Genomic DNA, 19,993 nt, shown 5'->3' with positions numbered 1-19,993 from the left:
TCTCTCCTTCCCATCCACAAACTCTAGTTCTGTGTCTGCTTCCACACAATGCGCTACCTCTCAGCACCAGCTACCTAAGGTCAAGAATACCAACCCCTCACCCTCCCCCTGCCTTTTCCTCTCCACTCTCACACATCCTCACCCCTGCTTCCCACTGAATATGGTATCTTCCCAACCAGACGTGCCTTATGTGGCTCCAGGGTCTAAAGCGCACACAATTTCAGCAGACCTAGGAGGAAAAAAAAAATGAGTTATAAAACAGAAGATGCACAGGGAAGATCAGGGATATGTAAGGGAAAGTGGAAGTCTTCTGGAGAAACTGGAAGCTTTGGGGGGGGTTATCTGTGTGTGAAAAAAAAAAAAAATCCTGTCACAGTAGCCAAAGCCTGACACTTGGAGATTAGTTTAAAAGATCTATACAGATTAAAGAAAAGTGCCCTGGATAGCTAGTTATCTCCCAAATCCAGCTTACCTATTGTTTATGCTCTTTGCTTCTCGATCCTTGTTCTAAATAGCTTTATAAAAAGAAGCTTTCAAACTTTCCCCCTGCAAAGCCAGTCTTAAATACCAGTATAATCTGATGATGCAATAGTGAATGGAAGTGAAAAAGTAACCAGTGACATTTTTTAAGATTATGAGCTATTAAATAATCACCTTCAAGATCATGGAAAACACAGGTACAAATCCTCTGACTTTTCAGCTTGAATGATAAATGTGTTCAAGTGCTATTTTTTCCACTCTCAGCAGTTATGACGACTGAAGCGCCTTCAGGTGACCAGTACATGGCTTCTAAAAATCACAAATAATTACAGCTAGCCAGCATGTTCTTCCTAAGGATCTGACTGTAGACATGCAATAAACTAGTCCTTCTAAAGTGTTTATGTTTGTTATAGAGACTATGGAGAGAGGTAGCTGCTGCTGAAGACTTCTAAAAGATCTTGTCCGCTTAAGGTTAAACATTGTAGTTAAGTGGACAGGATCCCCCTCTGGAGGCCTTGAAAGGCACCTGACTCTATCTGGTGACATCTGAAGATGTATTAGGCACTTACTTCATGGGGTCTGTTCTACTGAGTTAAGCAGCAAGTTAGTTACTGCAAGGCCAAGGCCGGACACAATGAAAGTGCAGTAATTACAAGTAATCCAAAACTTTAGATATCCTAGCTCATGTTTCTTCATTGCTGGTGGCCTCATAGGGCAACTAGGAGGCACAACACATCTACAGTCAGCAGCAGCTGGCCCACAGGGCAGAGAAAGAATTGCTTGCATTCCCTGGATCATCTCACAAATAGAAGAAAGGTACCTTCTAGGGAGGCTCTTTGAGTACAACAGTCCCAGCTTCCTCTTCCCTCCTCCTTGCTCCCTCCTTCCCAGCCACAAACTGCCATATCAAAACAATCTATTGATCATAGAATTGTAGAATGGTTTGGGTTGGGAGGGACCTTAAAGATTATCTAGTTCCAACCCCCCTGCCATGGGCAGGGACACCTTCTATTGGACCAAGTTGCTCAAAACCCCATCCAGCCTGGCCTTGAACACTTCCAGGGATGGGGCATCCACAGCTTCTCTGGGCAGCCCGTTTACAACCTTCGTGGTGAAGAATTTCTTTTGTATCTAATTATAACCTAATCTCCATAAAACTCTTGATCAATTTGAAAAGAAACACAACATAGTCTTTATCTTCATTCAGTAACTAGTGCAAACAAGACAGATTTGATGATAACCTAAATGACTGAAATTAAGGAACTAGTCTATTTGCTGTGTCATAATCATCTCAATAATTTTGCCCAGAAATGAAGACTTAAGAAAAAGGTATAATCCAGACTTGACAGATCTCATATATTCAGCATGTGAATCAACGGAGCAGCTTCTTCCAACTTCTCCTCTGCAGCAAGACCTGTATCACAGCACAGTATTATATCCTCCCTACCGCTTGAAGGCACAGCAAGTGCACTAAACTTAACCAAAAGCAACTGATATTTACATTTAATACTCAGAAATGAGCTACAATATTGTGCTGCAGCAAAAGGGCATGCTGCCTATTCTCACACTCAAGAGACTTGCACCTCAGTACGTCTCACCTAATATAAAGAACAAAATTAATCTCACATCTCAAAACCAGTGCAAAGCTTTTTCGAAAATCAATACAAAGTAAAGACTTGAATGTCTGGATAACTTTTGACACTTTGCCGGACTGCCAGCATGAAGACTCTCCTTCTGAATTTGGGCTGCAATATACCTAAGAACTAGTGCCATCTTGCACTATGTACAGAAATATTTCCTGGTGAGACCGCATCTGGAATATTGTGTCCAGTTCTGGGTCCCTCAGTTCAAGAAGGACAGGGAACTGCTGGAGAGAATCCAGCACAGGGCAACAAAGATGATTAAGGGAGTGGAGCATCTCCCTTATGAGGAAAGGCTGAGGGAGCTGGGTCTCTTAAGCTTGGAGAAGAGGAGACTGAGGGGTGACCTCATTAATGTTTACAAATATGTGAGTGAGTGTCACGAGGATGGAGCCAGGCTCTTCTCAGTGACAACCAATGATAGGACAAAGGGTTATGGGTTCAAACTGGAACACAAAAGGTTCCACTTAAATTTGAGAAGAAATTTCTTCTCAGTGAGGGTGACAGAACACTGGGACAGGCTGCCCAGGGGGGTTGTAGAGTCTCCTACTCTGGAGACATTCAAAACCTGTCTGGACACATTCCTGTGTAGCCTCATCTAGGTGCTCCTGCTCTGTCAGGGGTATTGGACTAGATGATCTTCTGAGGTCCCTTCTAGTCCCTGACATTCTGTGATTCTCTGATTCTTATAGGCCCCTTTTAAGTACTGAAAGGCTGCAGTAAGGTCTCCCTGGAACCTTCTCTTCTCCAGGCTGAAAAACCCCAACTCTCTCAGCCTGTCCTCACAGCAGAGCTGTTCCAGCCCTCTGATCATTTTTGTGGCCTCCTCTGGACCCTCTCCAAGAGGTCTATGTCTGTCCTGCACTGAGGGCTCCAGAGTTGGACACAGGACTCCAGGTGGTGTTTCATCAGAGTGGAGCAGAGGGGCAGATTCACCTCCCTCGACCTGCTGGCCACACTCCTGGTGATGCAGCCCAGGATATAATTGGCCTTCTGGACTGCCAGCACACATGGCCAGCTCATGTCCAGTCTTTCTTCCACTAATACTTCAAAGTCCTTCTCTGCAGGGCTGCTCTGCATCCCTTTATTCCCCACCCTCTATTGATACCAGGGGTTGCCTTGACCCAGGTGCAGGATCTTGCACTTGTCAGACCTCATGAGGTTCACATGGACGCACTTCTGAAGCTCGTCCGGGTCCCTCTGGATGGCATCCTGTCCCTCAGATGTGTCAACTGCATCACTCAGCTTGGTGTCTTCCACAAAGTTACTGAGAGTGCACTCGATCCCACTGTCTATGTCATTGATGAAGACAGTAAACTGTACTAGTCCCAGTACAGACCCCTGAGGCATGCCATGGACATTGAGCACTATTAAATAATAAAATAAATTTTAAATAATACAAGAACCACAATCTTACCTAAGGTAAAAAAAAAATAAATTCAAAGATACTTTGAGACTCAAGATATAAAGACAACCATCTTATGCGGACATACTTCAACTCTTCCATTTATTTTAAGGTGACAAAATGAAATACACCAGATGATTTTTCAACTCCTCTGCAATTAAAAAGATAACAAACAGCAAACATAATAATGCCCTTTTGCAACAGGGATCTTCTGTTTATATAGTCCTTAACATGGATTAAAATTTCCAGCAAGCTCTGTTAAGACTTTGCCTAGAAACCCGCATACGCTTTCAGATGGGAGATGGTTTGCTGCCAAGTGTCAAAACCTTATCAAGAACACAATATCCACTGAACCTTTTCAATAAAATATATCAGTATTAATATGTACTTTTGCACCTTTGCAGTAAGATATTTCCTCTGGCTCATCTTTGCAACCATATATATGGACCTATTGGAAGATCCAGTTACAAGATTATTAGTATTAAAGGGAAGATTGAATTTGACACAGAATTTTACAGATCTTTACAGAAGGTGGCATTGGCTTTAACTGCAACGTGATGGAACTATTATGTCCATTAATAAAATAAATACATACCATATAAGGATATAAAGGTACCTTTCAGGCAATATAATCCCCAAATTCAGGATTAAATTTTAATTGGACATTAGCGTAACAAAACAAAATAAATTAAAAAAAGAATAGGAAAGTAATAGCATTCAAGACATATTTTTAAATCTGACAATGGCAATATACAACTGTCCTGGTTTTGTTAAAAAACAAGTTTCTCTTTTTGCCTGCCAGCTAAAGCCTTCATATTAGCTGCATTTTCCTGGAAAACCAGATACATGTTTTGGTAAACCTAGCAATGGAATGCAAACTTATTGATAAGCACGGATGGACATCTCGCGAGAGGGGCAACAAGAAACCGGTGACCAAGAAACTGACCAACTGTGTATAACATTCCATTCACGTGAATACTTCATATAAAAGTGGGAGATGACGAGGACCTCATCCCTTTTCCTTTTTTTCCTTTTTCCCTCCTGCTTATGGCCGATATTAGGAGAGGACCTTGCTGGTCGTCCCTGCGAACTGAGGCCCAGTGAGAGACTGAATCCAGCTCCGGTTGGCTACAGAGTCTAATCCAGGACTTTGGGTGCTGGCTTTGCAGTTGCTGAGACTTTCAAGATTGGTTTTGTATATTTTGTATTATTTTCTCTATTCTTATTAGTAGCATTAGTAAAACATCTTTAATTTTTTCCAACTCTCTTCTCTCTGTCCTTCTTTCCCTCCCGATCGCCTGTCCTGAGTGGGAAGGGGGGAGACGGAGGGGCAAAAGGGGGATGTGGCGGGGAGAGGAGGTTAACAATACATCTGCCAGGGTTTGGTTGTAACCCCACAATCTAAACCCTCGACAACAACACATTTTAGAATCCTTTTTCACATGAAATAATAACCTTGAACCATTCCAGTGATGCATGAGGTTCACCAGCAAAAACTTCCACATAGTCTAATTTCAGCTGTTCAAAATAAAAGTAAAGCCTACATGCCTAAATAGTGCAGGGTAAAATATGAAAATATTAATGTAATTAGCATTAAATTATTCAAGTGAAGCACTGTTAAGAAAATTATGTTTTGACTTGCACACATAGTCCTTCAGAAACGTTAATGATAACCACTGTTTTAGAATGTATTAATGGTAAAAGATCAGATTTAGGAAATGGAATTATTGCCCCCTGGTGGCAGATTAAAAGTCAAAGCAATCAAAGAAAACAACCTCCAAAAAATGAGCAAATCTTTAAGAATCATATCTTGTACAATTAATGTCTGGAGATATTAAAAAGAACACACAGCTATTTTCATATGCAATGAGATAACAGTAAATGTGGTATAATTTACATTTTCATCTACAGGAGTAATAAAAATGTGGGAAAAAATTAATTATCAGCTTTATAAAATGTAAACACTAACACACTAGAATCAAATTATTTGATCAACAGAATGCCACAGCCTAAAAACCTGATAGTCCAGTTGGTTACTTCAAAAGCTAACTTTCATTTTAAAAAATAATTAGGCTTTATATTTTTCTTGTAAATATAGAAAAACCTTCCTGTATCTGAATCCATGCAGGGCTTTTCTTTGCTCAGCTGGGTAGGTCAGCAGCCAAGGACAGAGAAGCACAGAGACAACAGAATTTGATCTTATGACTGGCAAGAACAACAGCATAGTTAAATGTTGATGCAATGTTTTCCACATGGGTTAATACAGAAATTCACATATCCTAATCCTCAAATTATGAACCGTTAGCCTCCCTCCTAATATCTGACTACCCAACAATCATCAAAATCCTATTAAATTATTTTTATACTGCACAGCACTTTCCTCACACCACCCCAAACTGAAGTGGCCTAAAACCTCTATTCCAAATATTTTTTCTGTTCCAGCTGGAAAAGACCTGCTTTATCACAGTGGGTTTATACAATCTGTGATTACAGTGGTAAGATACATCTTCCAGTTAAGAACATAACAAAGAGGGATAAATATTAATTCCTTATGGGACTACCTTTATCACCACAGAGTAGTTATCAATGATCATGTTGTCCATACAAAAATTATCATTTTTACATTTCAGTGATGTGTTGCTTTCATGATAGGAAAATCTTCTGCACCTGCAGCAGTCTAAGCTCTCCTTAGAATACTGACAAGCAACATTTGTACATCTTTAACTGTGCAGTCAAGGCTTCATGTCTCCTGAAACACAGACATTGCGCCTTTGAAGAGCTATAACATATTTTTTCCTCTTTTTTTTCTTACAAACTGATGAGAGCATGAGAACAATCCACCTTAGTTCTACATAGATCTACGTGGACAATTATTACCATGCAAGTCACTGACTGAAAGTTGGTTACTATGAAGAAAACTCCATCCTCTACCAAGGCATTTGATGTATCAGTGGTGACATAAGCTACTCCAAAAGGAATGTGTAACCTGAAGAGAAAAGAAACATCTAGTAAATTAAATTTAACTCATTATTTTTCCAAGATAATAGAGTGCTATTTGACCTGTCCAGTCTGGCATAGCAGAAGATGAATGAAGCTCTTCGTGGCTTTGAATTTCTCATACCAGAGTGGCAGTTTTACGCAATGTCCAATGGAATTCATATTTCTCAAGAACCTCTGCACAGAGGGCAGAGAAGGGAAGTGAGTGGACATTTCACCTAAGATGTGGGTGAAGGAAGCAAAACAGTTCACAAATTCTTTAAGTAAAAGAAATACATGACATTTATCTGTTGTACAGTATGGTAACGGCCAGTTAACTGCCATAAAGAGCAGTTCATTTAACAAGGCGCTGTATTTTAAAGAAACATTTTTGCCTGAAAAACACAAGTTACCTACTAAATTGGAAATTTTGAGATTACTGCTGATGCTGAAATATGAGCCAGGCAGCAGTCTGTGCTTGCAAAAAGTTACCAGAAGTGTGGAAGAAAAAGCAGGAGCAATGGAGTTGGGATTTGGGAAAGGTGTGGGACCTCTTGCTGGGAAGTGGACAAGCATAGTTCAGACAAGCCACATTTGTTGACTCTTGTCTGGCCCTTTACCCACAAACCTTGCACCATTAACTTATTCTTGACATGGACATGTGGTCCTTGTCTCCCTGGTGAGCAACATACGCAGCTTTGGTCTACTTATATTAGCAAGTTGTGATAGAAGTAGATTATTTGGCAAGAAAGCAATAGTAATTCCTCTCACGCCTGTCTATGCAATGGTTCTTGAGCAGGGCGCTCATGCTTTAGGGCAAGGAACGAAAACGTCCCCTCCTTGCAGCAGCCCGAGGGGTGAGAACTCCCTTTCGAAGCCACTGCAGAGTTTACAGGAGCTGCAATCGCCGGCGAGACCAGGGAACAGAGCGGACAGCAGATCGTTTCCTCCGGCACCCTGGCGGGTGATAAGAACGCAAGAAGCGCCAATATGGGGAATACCGGGAGAAGTCTCCGGCGTCCAGGGGAGAAAGCTCCCCTGAAGAGACACCTGCCCGCCGCGCTCAGGGGACATGGGGGTCCGCGGCACTGCCCGGTCCCAGCGGACACTGACTGATTGATTGACTGATTGACTGACTGATTGATTGACTGACAGACAGACGTGCGCGGGAAAGCCGGAGCGGGCGGGGCGGCGCAGGGGCCGCTGGGTAAGGGAAGGGCAGCAGCCGCGCCGCCGCCCGCGGGTGAAGATTCGTCGTCGCCGCCTTCGCTCGCGCCGCGGCTTCGGCGGGAGGGCGGGGCAGCGGGCTCGCGCGTGCGCACGGGGCGGGGCTGCCGCTCTCCCGCCCAACAGTCCGCTGGTGGGGGGGCGGCGGCCATAACGGAGCGTGGTGAGAGCGGGAGGGCCCCGGCCGCCCCCTCCTCCCGGGGGTGGGGATGGCGGCACCTTCTTCCCACATGGACTCGCGGGCTCGTCGTGAAGGCGTCTGAGCGGCCGCCTTCCGCCGCCTCGCTTCAGGGCGGGAGAGGCCTCCCGCCGCCTTAGGCCGCGGCCGGCCGGAGGAAGGAGGTGGGCCCGGGCGGACATGGCCAGCCCTGGCAAGTGGGAGCATCTGAGGCCGCTGCGGCCGGACACGCTGCGTGTAAGTGAGGTACACAGCGGGTGGGGGAGGGAGGCGCTGCCCGTGGCCAGGGGACGGGCCGGCAGCGCTTCGCGCCCGGAGCGCCTGAGGAGACTCCCGAAGGTCCTTCCCTTGAGGTGGAAAGATGCGGCAGGCCCGGCCAGAGCGATGCACGATGGGGCGTTGTGATGCTTCCCTCCTTCATCGCACTTCGGCAGGCTGCCTGGGAAAGTGCAGTGGTGCATTCGTAGTGCAAAGGGATGATTTTCTTAGCTGCGGTATCTATAGATAGCTAACTCTATCTATAGAGTTAAATAGGTTATAGCTATGTTTGGGAGGAGCAGACTACAACTGTGTATTCTGTTATTCTCTGAACATCTGTGATGTTCAGGTAATCTTCTATGCGGCTTCCACAGCTACTTTTAGTAATGTTAAGAGGTATCTAACAAAAAGCATCCCTACTTTTAATTCTGTAAAACTTCTTAAAATTGCTTATTTTTATTGACTTGGGCTAAATGTTACTTGGTCTTAAAGCCAAGTTTATGTGAGTTTTTACACTAGTAATTGGAAATTTGTTATTGTTAGAGACAAAGGGTTTTGGGCACAACTTCTTATGTAGGCGTTTAGATGAGTCAGCCAGGGGCCACTTTGAAAGTTGGAGGAGCTGAAGAGGTGGAGGTCTGCAAGGACAGGGACATTTTCCATCCTCATGCTCATGACAAGTAAATGGGTTGAGGGGTGGGCACAGCTGTGCCTGCACACTGGGGAGGTCAAAAAGAACACATGCAGAAACCGGAAGCAAAAACAGACTGTAAAGGAGAAGGTTAAGAAATATTGTCTGGACATGTAGGTATAATGCTAGGAAGACCAAAGTTCTACTGTTGAAACTAGCAAGGAATGACAAGGGTAACAAGAACTTTTGCTGCTTCATTAGAGTGGGGGGAGGGGAGTGTGAACCTTCTGCTATGTGGGGCAGGTGATTTTGGAAGCGCAGACACAGATAAGGCTGAAGTGCTCAGCCTCCTTGCATGGGTCTTCAGAAGTGATGTTCCCTGGGCCTCATGTCTAAGAGATAGGACTCAAGGAGAGGAACAACCAGCAATGGAAAAGTGTCAAGTTAGGAATCTCTTGAGGAATCTCAACCCATACAAATCCGTAGGACCCACCTGGGCTACATCCTGAGAGAGCTGGCTGGTGTCATTGTGAGGTTGCTCTTATCATCTTTGAGAGGCTGTAGGGACCAGCTACAGCTTAGTCAGCCTTGTTTCAGTCTCTTGTAAAATCAAAAAGCAACTTTTATTGGAAACTGTTTCTAGGAACGTGAAGGAAATGGTGATTGGGAATAGCCAATGTGACTATACTTGCAAACAGTTACCTTTGGTGATGAAATTACTAGATCTGTAGATCCAAAGCCTGAGATGTCATCTACATTAGCTTTAGCAGGACTTTTGGAATGATCTTCTGCAGCATCTTCCTCATTGAATTGGGATGTTACAGATCATAAACTACTAGATGAGTGGAAAAAAGCTGGCAGGATCATTAGTCTTTGAGAGGAGTGGTTCGTACTTTACCTTAAAGTGGATTACAAGTTGGAGTTCCTTGGGGGTCTATCCTGGGACCTGTCCTGTTGATAGGAGGGTGTGGGGTGTACCCTAATGATATTTCTGGGTGGGGAAGGCTGGAGGAATAGGTCATCAGACACCTCAAACTTCAGCCAAGGAAGCTGAAAATCCAGGTGTGAAGCCCGGCACCTGGGCCTGTGCCCTGCAGCAGTACAGGTGGGGGACCACCCTGCTGACAGCTCCTGAGGGTCCTGGGGGGTGATGGGCTAAATGTGCGCAAACACTATGCCCTGGCATGGAGGCATATGAGGCTGTATTAGCAGAAACACAGCCAGTGGATTAAGAGAAGTGATTCTTCTCCACTTGGCACATATTAGACTGCTCCTGGAATGTTGTGCCCCATTTTAAGCCCTTCAGTACAGGAAGGCTGTTAATAAAATGCTGAGAGAGCTTGTGAAGCCACAGCAGCCCTTCAGTGCTTGAAAGGAAGTTAACAAAAAACTACTGCCACAGCCATGTATGATGCGGGGCTGAAAGGAAGTAGCTGTGAATTGAAGCAAAAGCAAGAGGTATTGGAGCTTGATGTGAAGTGAAACTTTTCTGCTGTGAGGATGGGCAAGCAGTGGAATGGGATGCCCAGAGAGGTGTAGCTTCCATATCTTAAAATATTCAAGATCAAGTTGAGTGAAGCCTTGAGTAAGCTGCTCTGATCTAATGGCTGTTCCTGTTTGGAGTCGGAGGTTGGACCAGAGACATTCTCAACTGGAATGAGTCTGAATTTGAATGTACTCTGTTAGTTAAATTGGAGTGAGGGGTGGAATTAAGTACCTACTTAGGCTCATTTTGTCAGTGTCTTGAGCAGAGCAGATTCTGCTGCCAGTCTGGAAGTCTTCTACAAAATAATCGTAATGCTCTAAAATAGCATTGTATTTTCTGTATGTGAGCTGTTACATGGAATAGCTGAGGCTCGTACTTGTAGAGTTTATACAGGTATCTGTTGGTGTTGGGACCATGAGCATTAGGGAGGTCAGTGGTGTTTCCCCCTTTCCAAGACAGAGCAAGATGGACTGAGATTTAAAGGCTGAAAATTCTGACAGGAATTATTGAGCATGTGTCCCTTGTCTGCAGAGACATTCCTTCACCGTAATATCTGTTGAGTTGTCAGCATGCTGATGGCTGTAGCATCTAGGGTTGATCTGGGGATTTATTCTGAATAAACTTGCTATGTAGATAGCATTTTATGCCAGTTATATGTGTGTGTGTATATATATATATATATATGTGTTTTTCTTTTTTCCCCAGCCACCAATGATCAACCTGAATGTGGATCAAGAAGTACGGATTGTGAGAAGTAAGTTGTGTTCCATGTGTAAAGACTATTCATGTTTTTTTTTTTTTTTAATGCTGAATATACACTGTAAGCAAATAAGAAATTGTTGTGTGTCTAATATAGGAGGAATGCTGCACACTAAATGAAATAACAGATATGAAGTAATACATTCTTCATAGTTTTTCTTCTTTAAATCTGCTGCAAGTATACCTTTCCGCTTTTATAAAGAAAATAACTTATGGGAAAACTGAGAGAAAACTGGAACATTGTGCTAGCAAAAGTTGTCTTTCAAATGGTATTAACAGATGTAAGTACAAACTTGAATGAATTTGCATCGGTTTTTTTATGTTTGTTATTTCTTCTCACCAACTGAACAGTCTCACACATCTCACAGTAACACAGTCCAAAACTGAGTTGTTGAACCTGTCGCTTCGTGTGATAGAGTGCACAATCTTGCACCCATGAAATGGGTGTAACATACTATGAGTAACAGTGTAGCTCTCATTCATCCTGGGAAAAATACTTAAGTTTGAAGTAGGGTGTTTCTAGGGGAGTTTCTCTACACATGCAACAGTGTGCACAAACACACATGTTCTCTTGAAGCATTAGACTGGAATATTACTGAGTGACATGGATCAAATATGAAACAGCTGGCTTGCTTTGCAGAAGAAAAGAGAACTAAAAGGAGGATTTGATAGTCTTTTGTTGGCTCTAGCATCAGATGAGTGCATGTGTGCTATGTCTTTTTTGTGCTTTAAAAATACATACTTTGTTTTATGCATACATGAATAACAATCTGAAGTTAAGCTGTTCATCAATAACTTTCTGCTGTTTCTGTGAATATGCTGGTAAGGGATACACATTGTACAGGGTGTTCTGGTACCTGTTGATCTTTGTTGCATTAGTAAATCAAATAGTGGCATCACCAAGTCTTTTGCCTTGAGGCCAAGCAGTACAGCTGGAGTTGGTCCGTATATAAAATTCTTGGGCTCCAAAACAGGTTGGTCGCATCCAGGCTGAAACAGTCCCTGAAACCAGGCTAACTCCTGAACCATGACTGAGAGTAATTTATGAGACCTATGGGTTAATCTGGGCCAAAAGATTGTGAAAAGTGATTTTACATGTCACAGAGCAGATGATTGAGCTGCAGTTCTCTGGCAATGCTCTGACACTGTTGTTAACTGAAGGCTTCATTGGTGTTCATGCAGTAGTCTGAGCTCCTATAGAACATAGTTACCTATTAATATCCATACTAGCAGTAAGAAGTCATGAATGTTGAAATCACGAAGATGCATGCTTACTATTTAGATACAATCATTGCAAACAAATTCAGGTATATGTAGTTAATAGACTTTATATGATGCCATTACAATGTCAGTGTTAATAATGTCTGTTTTTATACTTTTATCTTCACTGATACTTCATTGTTATTGTTTTTTTAAGGAACACTTTGCATTCTTGTAGTTGTTTACTAATATCCAGTCAAAACTTTACAGGAACTGTTAAAGTCAAAAAACCTCGATTTGATGCATCATTGGTTTATTTGACCCGAAAATTCATGGATCTTGTCAAAACAGCTCCAGATGGTGTCCTTGATTTAAATGAAGTAGCAACAACTCTTGGAGTACGAAAACGAAGAGTATATGACATCACCAATGTCTTGGATGGAATCCACTTAATTCAGAAAATATCTAAGAATCTTATCCAGTGGGTGTGAGTTGACTTTGAAACTTCTAATTTCTGAAACAATAAAACCCAACAATGCTGAGTAATGTTTATAACTCAGAGTATTTTTAAGTATATTGAAATACTTTGAATAGCCAAAAAGATTTTTAAATTCTACTGTGTCCTTAGGCTGTGGGAATTACTTAGTGCATTAATGCCAACTAAAAGCACAATGAAGCATATTTCAGCAGAGTAAAGGATACTGGAATTCCTGGTTGTTTTCTGTTAGTACACTTTGTGTTCAATAAACAGGCTCATATTTCTGTAAACATACTAGACAACTTTCATATTCTTCTAGAGGTTCTAATATTGACCAAGTTGTTGGAAAAACACCAGAGCAGCAAAACCTTAAAGATGAACTTTCTGACTTGTCAGCCATGGAAGAAGCTCTGGATGAATTAATCAAGGATTGTGCTCATCAGTTATTTGAGCTAACAGATGACAAAGAAAATGAAAAATATCCTTTTAACTGTTGCATTACTTCAACATGTGATTTTGGTTGCAAGTACTTGGATATCTAGTAGTCTGTGTAAACTGATGTCACAGGTATGTAGTAAGACTCCATAATGAGTTTTGTAATAGAAACTTGCTGGTTATTTTAGATTGGTTTAGACTAGTCATGTGTCCTGCTTTGCAGTGTCATGTGCAATCCAGCCTGTTTTCAGGGGAGTGCTGCTTGTTAGACCTTTTCACTGTGGAAGAATGGAATTGGGGCAGTAGTCAGTGCCCTGTTACCTTGTTCTCTCCATAATAGAGTAAAGGTGACTCAGGGGCGGATCTGGACCTACCAGTGAGATTGAGTTGCTTAGTGGGATGAGAAAGAGGACCCAAAAAAGAATCTCAGTGGCCTATCACCAGGAAGATATAATTGTACATTGGTTGTGTCCTAATATTGTTCTGTCTCTAAGGCAAAGTTCCAGTGCAGTCCCATATTTTGATGGGTTTTGATAACAGTAAAGAAATGTCTTTTAATATGACATAAACATTGGATTTTGGGTCTGGAATAAAATAAAACAATGGTTATCTCCCTTGTCTGGCAGAATGTTAAGGTCTGTGCTCAAAGGAAATGTGTCAATTTTCTGTATGATATCAGGAAAACTTTTCATTACGCCTTACCTGTCCTGATTAAGAAAATAATTCCATACTTTTCCAGGAAGTTGTTTACATGCATGGTTATTACAAAACAAATGATAGTTTCTCAAAGGTAAGGATTCCTTCAGCTTTATAGACTTATGAAAGGATCTGTGAGAACTAGTATTAAAGTAACCTCAGCTGAGCTATTTACCACTGTTCTGAAGTTGGTATTCTGCTTCAGCATATCTTATAATCTTTGCTTCTGTCCATTAGCAAATTACTTTACAGAATCCTTGACCAATGTGTACACTAGCTTATGTGACATATCAAGATATCTGTAGCATTCAAGCATTTCAAGAACAGATTGTCATTGCAATCAAAGCTCCAGAAGAAACCAAGTTGGAAATACCAATTCCTAAAGAAGTAAGTTATATACATTTCTGTGTTAAGGCAACAGTTGTTCTTAAATGTGGGTTTTTTGCAGCAGCAGTCAGTAATTGACTTCTATTTTCTTTGTCATATATAGCAAATATTGGTACTTCATTGTTCTTGTGCTCCACTAAACTGTGCTGTAGGAGTAGTAGTCTGACAAACTTATTTTCAGCATTTTTTTTTGTTTACCCAAACTATTAAACAGTAAACATATCTGAGCTTCTGTTATTTCATTGTGTTAGAGGGAATGAAACAACTGTAATAAATGTTACTTATTTCCACTGTCAGTTTGTTTGATGATTACCAGGATGATGAGATTTCTGAAGAGCTGTTGCTGTTTGTATACTAAACTCTACAAAAACTACAAATCTAACCAAACAAGGCAATAAGCATTAATTGATAATTATCTTCACAAAGTGTAAATGATATCTTACTGCTTAATGAGTAGATAGCTGTTGTCCCTATAATATTAAAATATGAAACACAGTATGATTGGCAAAAGAAAACATTTTAGCGCTTAAAAGATTATGCCAAGAAGGATGTACAGGGAGATGGGGGGCTGTCTCCTGTCCTCACCTCATGGTACAACATGCACACTGCCACTCGGATCATACAGAAGAGTCACAGCTTTACACTTTGCACCTATATCTGGTCCTGTATACGGGTAACCCGCTGTTTAAAGTAGTGCTGTGAAAGGGGAAATACTGGAAGTAAGCTTAACATAACAAATGGAGCTTTAATTCTGTTTCCTTTTGCATATGTATTTTTTTTATAATGTTCTTAACTCTGTAATCATCAAATTTGCCTTGCTGTGTGCACAGAAAGGGAGCCAGGCAGTATTGTAGGAAAAGGAGATACAAATCAATAAAACCAGAAGACTTTGATCCACTGCATAGATCTCCAGTGGTTCTACTGGTAACAGGAGCTGGTTCTCATCCTATGGAGATGAAAAAGGTTTTAGAAGCTTTCTGAAGCAAAAGAAGGCAGGGTTTTAAAAGCTGTACTTTAGAGAACAGAGTCTTCTATCTGTTGCCCATTTAATTTGATTTGCTCGAGGCCTTGTAATGTGATGCTTCCGACAGGAAAGCAGTAAGATTGATAAGGTTTAGTTGCTTTGCCGTATTATTAAAGCTGCCGTGTGCTCTCAATTGTCTTCTGATCCATGGCATTGATGTGTCACGTTTTTAATTTTGTTACTCTTCTTAAATGTATAGTAAGTCTTGGTCATATGTCAAATGTAAACAAAAAGACTAAGCAAAGGTTCCTTAGGTACATAGTCATAAAAAATGAAACCTTGTTAGCTTAATGGTGCTTAATAATTGACCTACAAATGCGTATAAGAGTAATAGTTTATGTAGAAGTAGTAACAATTTTAAACAGGAATGATATATTTGTTCTGGTTTTAATCTGTTGGCTTCAAGAAATGTGCAAAAATAGCGGTGTAAGATTTGTTCTTTGGTTTATGTGCAAGTTGCTCTTTTATAGGATTGCATAAAAGTACACGTGAAGAGCACAAAGGGACCCATTGACGTGTATCTATGCGAGGTGGAACAACAGAAGCCAGGTGCCAAAACTTTTGAAGATATGGATACTGTCACTTGTAAAACTGAGCCATCAGTTCCTCCTGATGAAGGTAGTGTCTTCCATTTACATTTTTCCCCCACATAATTTTTCTTTTTTTAAGGCTGTCATACCATTTCGATAAACTGTTCGGTACAAGTATAATTTTCTGGGCATAGTTTTTGGGCCAAGATGTGTGGGAGTATAGGAAACACCTGAAAGAGAAGCCTGTGCTGTTGTGTCACCTCACCGCAGCTGGAGGTCGGAGAGGCAGTACATTGCATGCATGGCAAGGCATGCTGGTTCCCTGACCGTTTCCTCCTGTCACTCATTACCGGTTTCCTGTTGGAGCTGCACTCTGCAGATGGAGCAGTGTATGTCAGTTCTCAGCTGCTCCACTGCAAAGTCCAGCAGCTCAGCTGGAATAGTTGCGATGAGTCAGAATGCTGTTTCAGATGAGAGTTTGGTGTGCTTGCTCATTGCTGCTGTGGCTAAGGCAAGGCAGACAGAGGAGGGGGTGTAGTAGTTTGATTTCCTCAAGCAAGATTGGCTGAAACTTAGTCTCTCAAGACCCCCAGTGCTGCAGGATGTTGTTTAAAAATAAATGTGGCGGGAATTGGGAGTAGCTCAGAACACAAAGGATAAAGTATTTTTAGCAGTGCTGTTTTGTAGTTGAAGAGTTGACTTCTTAAGCTTAGGGTTTTTGTTTTGGTTTGGTTTTTTTTTTTACTTTATTTTGCTTGCAAAAACACTTAGAATTATATTTCCTACAGTGACAGTAATCTTATTTGTTTTTTTTACTTTCAAAGTGAGATCTCCGGAGGAAGAAAAAACCAAACCACATGAGATGACAGATTAATTACAACTCAAAAATCTAATGTGGAATGTAAATATGTGTTATAGAGCTTTTCCAAAGCTGCTTGGATCTACAGACTTCCTAACCTGAAATGTTCCAAAGTGGTATAAAATTAAAAGAGCAGTGGGTTGGTTGAGTGCTTTCACAGGATTGCTTATCTTCCCAAGTCAGAAGACAACAGTTCCTAGAGTTGCTTTTAGGAGCTTTGTTTTCATAATTGCATATGATCTACAGAGCTTTGGGAAAAATACATGTTTAGTTTATGAAATAATTTTAATTGGTGGAAAACATAGGCAATGAGTTACTTCTGAAAATGAAGATTCGAAAGCTGTTTCTGGAATGATCCACAATCCATAAGAGAATGTATATAATAAAGAAATGCACTTTTCAGTTCTGAGGCTGCACTACTATGAAGTGAGATGGTCAAATATAAATGCAACAAAGAACTGGTGTATCAGAAGCCTTCATTGTAAGAAACAAGATGTAAATATCATGAGAGTTATGCCTTACGCTGTGTAGATGCTGTTTGCATTGTTTGCATCCAGCTCTGCATGAACTATGGTATCAACACTGAAGCTAAATAACTGGGCTTTTTGTATATATCTGTGTCATGTCTAAGTAGTTACCAATGGAGATTTATGGAGATGGTTTGCATTTCTGCTTTTGTACAGCAAAGAAATAAAACTTTAAACATATAAGTAGTCTAATTGGTCAGTCTAATGAAATGTGTTGTCCTTGAAATTCACTGGGTAACTAGAAACATTAAAACTGATGTGAAGATTTTAAATCTGTTGTATGTGGTGCTGGCAGCTAGCAGTTAGGTCTGACCCTTGTGATGCCACAGCAACTAGCAATTTTCAGAAGAAATGTGGTGATCAGTAACTATTTAAATTGGTCCTGTCCAGTTTCTAGAGTTCAGATACAGCATAGCTTTAGCCTGGTACCATGATCTCCTTGTGGCTTTAGCTTGCACAAATACATAAAATACTTTAGAACTACATTTGTGTTCATCCATCTTTAGTATCTGTACAATGAAGCTTCAGATTTTTGATACTGGGTTTTCAGTGAATGAAATGTCATCGTATAAATGCCAAACTTAGGTTGATTTCACCCCAGTACTGAAAAGCATACATCAGTCTTCTGTGTGGGGAGAGGTGAGTGCATTGGTTTGTGTGTTTTTAAATCAGAACTCCAAGTCCTTGTTTTCCCATCACAGTGTCAACAACCATCATCTACTAACACGTGGGAACAACAAAGATAATAAACCACTGAACATTTTAACCAGCAACTCTCCAGCTACCTTACATGCTGTGAAATTAAATGTCCTATATTCTACTAATAAATATAAATAAGGTAGGGCAGTTGACACTGAAGAGTGTAAATATTCCCAAGTACAGACTGTGAGTCAATCCAGTTCTCCACAGTGTTTGCTAGTTCTGTAAAATGTGTTGTATTACGCTATGCAAATTGGGAAATACGGTGAGTGCAAGTTTGTTTCAGGAAGTAATCTGGACTTGTGTGTGTGCTACCAGTGCAGTATTGGATATTATTTTTCTGCGTTTCTTGTAAAAATCAAACTACAAGCTTAGTCGTTACAATAATAAATAAAAGCAAAGTGAAAGCACATTTTGTATGTGGATCACAGTCAAAAGAGGGAAGGTGCTCCTCAGATAAGCTAGAGGTGGGCATTAAAATAAAGAAACCATCGTTTTGTATGGAGGTCCTTTTTCTTCAGTCCCTGGTTTCTTTCCAGGTGGCATACTTGCTGTTTGATTTTTGCATTGCTGGTCTGTTGTGGTGGGGAGAGAGGTCCTTGCCTGGGAGAAGTATCGATTCCCCTGACATTGGTTCAACAACTTGGGATAATGTTTGCTGTAAAACATGTAAAAATTAGCAGCACCAACAACTAACGCTGAATGTTGGGCATTAGGGTGGAATTCTGTGACGTGATGATGCAGCGTTTTGAACTGTAAAGTAAGGAAGTGTACTTTACAAAATAACCATCTTATAAATGTCAAGGAAGTCTGTCTTCAAATGCAGAACATAGTTTATTTAACTGAGACAGGGATTTTTCATTTTGCACAGATCTCCAGTGATTCTGGTTTTCTCCCTCCTCTCTGCAGGTTTTCTAGCTGTAGAATTCATTTTTAAACTTCAAGCTATGCAATTATCACAGTGAAGTGGAAGAAGCTGTAATATGATAGTCATACTATAATTATTTCCTTAAATTTATTTTTTTTTTTTAAATAATGCACCTTCAGTGGAACAAATGGACTTTTGAAGATTGAACCACTTTGTTGTTTGTACTTGGATCCTTAGAGTATCCATTTGCCATACTGGAAAACAATGTGCTGTATAAGCCCAGTACACTACTCAGCTGAAAAGTTTAGACTGGGACTTGAGGAAAAGTTCTTGAGTGATGTTGAACTTAACAGGCTCGCTTTCAAACTACATGTGATAGGATTTTACTCTGAATTTGTATAATGCTTTTTTTCCGAAAGTTTATTAAGATTAAAGTATTTTTGTTGAGTCTTTATCTTTCCATTTTCAGCATGTTTCTATGTGTAAGCACTTCCCTCGGCTATTCGAGGACTCTGCCTGTAATAAATTAAAAAGCTCTAATAACTTTTTTGTCTTTGGCTGAGCATGTAAATGCATTAATCAGCAACAGCCAGGATCTGTAATTATAAAATGGCCTGGGTTTGCTGACTCTGTAACTGGAACAAATGCTGTGAGTTGCCAGTTCAGCCCTTATTTGGTTTGGGAAATTACTCGTTGGAGGTTTCTGATGTGAATTGCAGTTTTTAAATAATGTGATTTGTAGAGAAGAGAGAAGATTGCTTTAAATTACTATATTTTGGAAAGCACTTAAAAGACAGCAAATTCCTTCACTTTGAATAATCTTTTTGTTGTGTGTGAAGAGCCTCATTTATAAGCATAATTGAATTACACTGATTTCAGAAGTCGTTTTAGCTGTTGCCGATTGCCGTGTCGAAGCGAGGCTGCTCGCAGGGCAGTCGGCTGCTGCCGGGGCGCTGGAGCTGCGACGGCGCTGGGACTGCAGGAGCTGCTTGAGTCCGATCCAGAGCAGGAACCTGCTGGTTTGGGTTCTGCTGCCAGTCTGCCAGCAGGAAGTTGTGAGGTGTGTTGAGGCTAAAAATCACATGAATTGTATCTGGCTGTGTAGGGTTTATGTAAGTCCCCAGGAGGCTTCTCATGTAGATGTTTACTGAAGGATTGGGATACTCATTTGTAAACAGATGTGGTTTATGTTTGGAAGGAAATCTTACCTGATGCTCAGAGAGCGGGAGAAGCCTGGTTGTCAGGACATA

General features: G+C 41.0%; 1 protein-coding gene across 3 annotated transcripts; it reads left to right on the top strand.

Moving 5' to 3' along the window:
• The first annotated feature begins 7,830 nt into the window (after positions 1-7,830).
• On the top strand, positions 7,831-17,359 carry E2F6 (E2F transcription factor 6). 3 transcript variants are annotated; one of them, XM_071807060.1, is made up of 7 exons: positions 7,831-8,143; positions 10,987-11,035; positions 12,511-12,721; positions 13,038-13,197; positions 14,123-14,236; positions 15,731-15,878; positions 16,615-17,359. In XM_071807060.1, exons 1-7 carry the CDS (start codon positions 8,087-8,089, stop codon positions 16,662-16,664), a joined length of 789 nt encoding a protein of 262 aa, XP_071663161.1. In that variant the 5' UTR covers positions 7,831-8,086; the 3' UTR covers positions 16,665-17,359. The 3 variants fall into 3 exon arrangements, with proteins under 3 accessions (XP_071663161.1, XP_071663162.1, XP_071663160.1); XM_071807061.1 differs by having other exon boundaries at positions 7,833-8,143; positions 12,592-12,727; XM_071807059.1 differs by having other exon boundaries at positions 7,833-8,143; positions 12,511-12,727.
• The last annotated feature ends 2,634 nt before the right edge of the window (positions 17,360-19,993 follow it).

This window comes from Patagioenas fasciata, chromosome 3 (genome assembly GCF_037038585.1).
Source record: "Patagioenas fasciata isolate bPatFas1 chromosome 3, bPatFas1.hap1, whole genome shotgun sequence".
In the NCBI taxonomy this organism is placed as follows: Eukaryota; Metazoa; Chordata; class Aves; order Columbiformes; family Columbidae; genus Patagioenas; species Patagioenas fasciata.
Note: the sequence above shows the minus strand (reverse complement) of the source record. Positions and strands in the feature narration are given on the sequence as shown.

Coding starts and splice junctions, on each gene's coding strand:
- E2F6 (XM_071807059.1), top strand. CDS start 8,087: ATGGCCAGCCCTGGCAAGTGGGAGCATCTGAGGCCGCTGCGGCCGGAC. Junction 8,144..10,986: donor TGCGGCCGGACACGCTGCGT/GTAAGTGAGGTA, acceptor TTTTTTCCCCAG/CCACCAATGATCAACCTGAA. Junction 11,036..12,510: donor AGAAGTACGGATTGTGAGAA/GTAAGTTGTGTT, acceptor AAAACTTTACAG/GAACTGTTAAAGTCAAAAAA.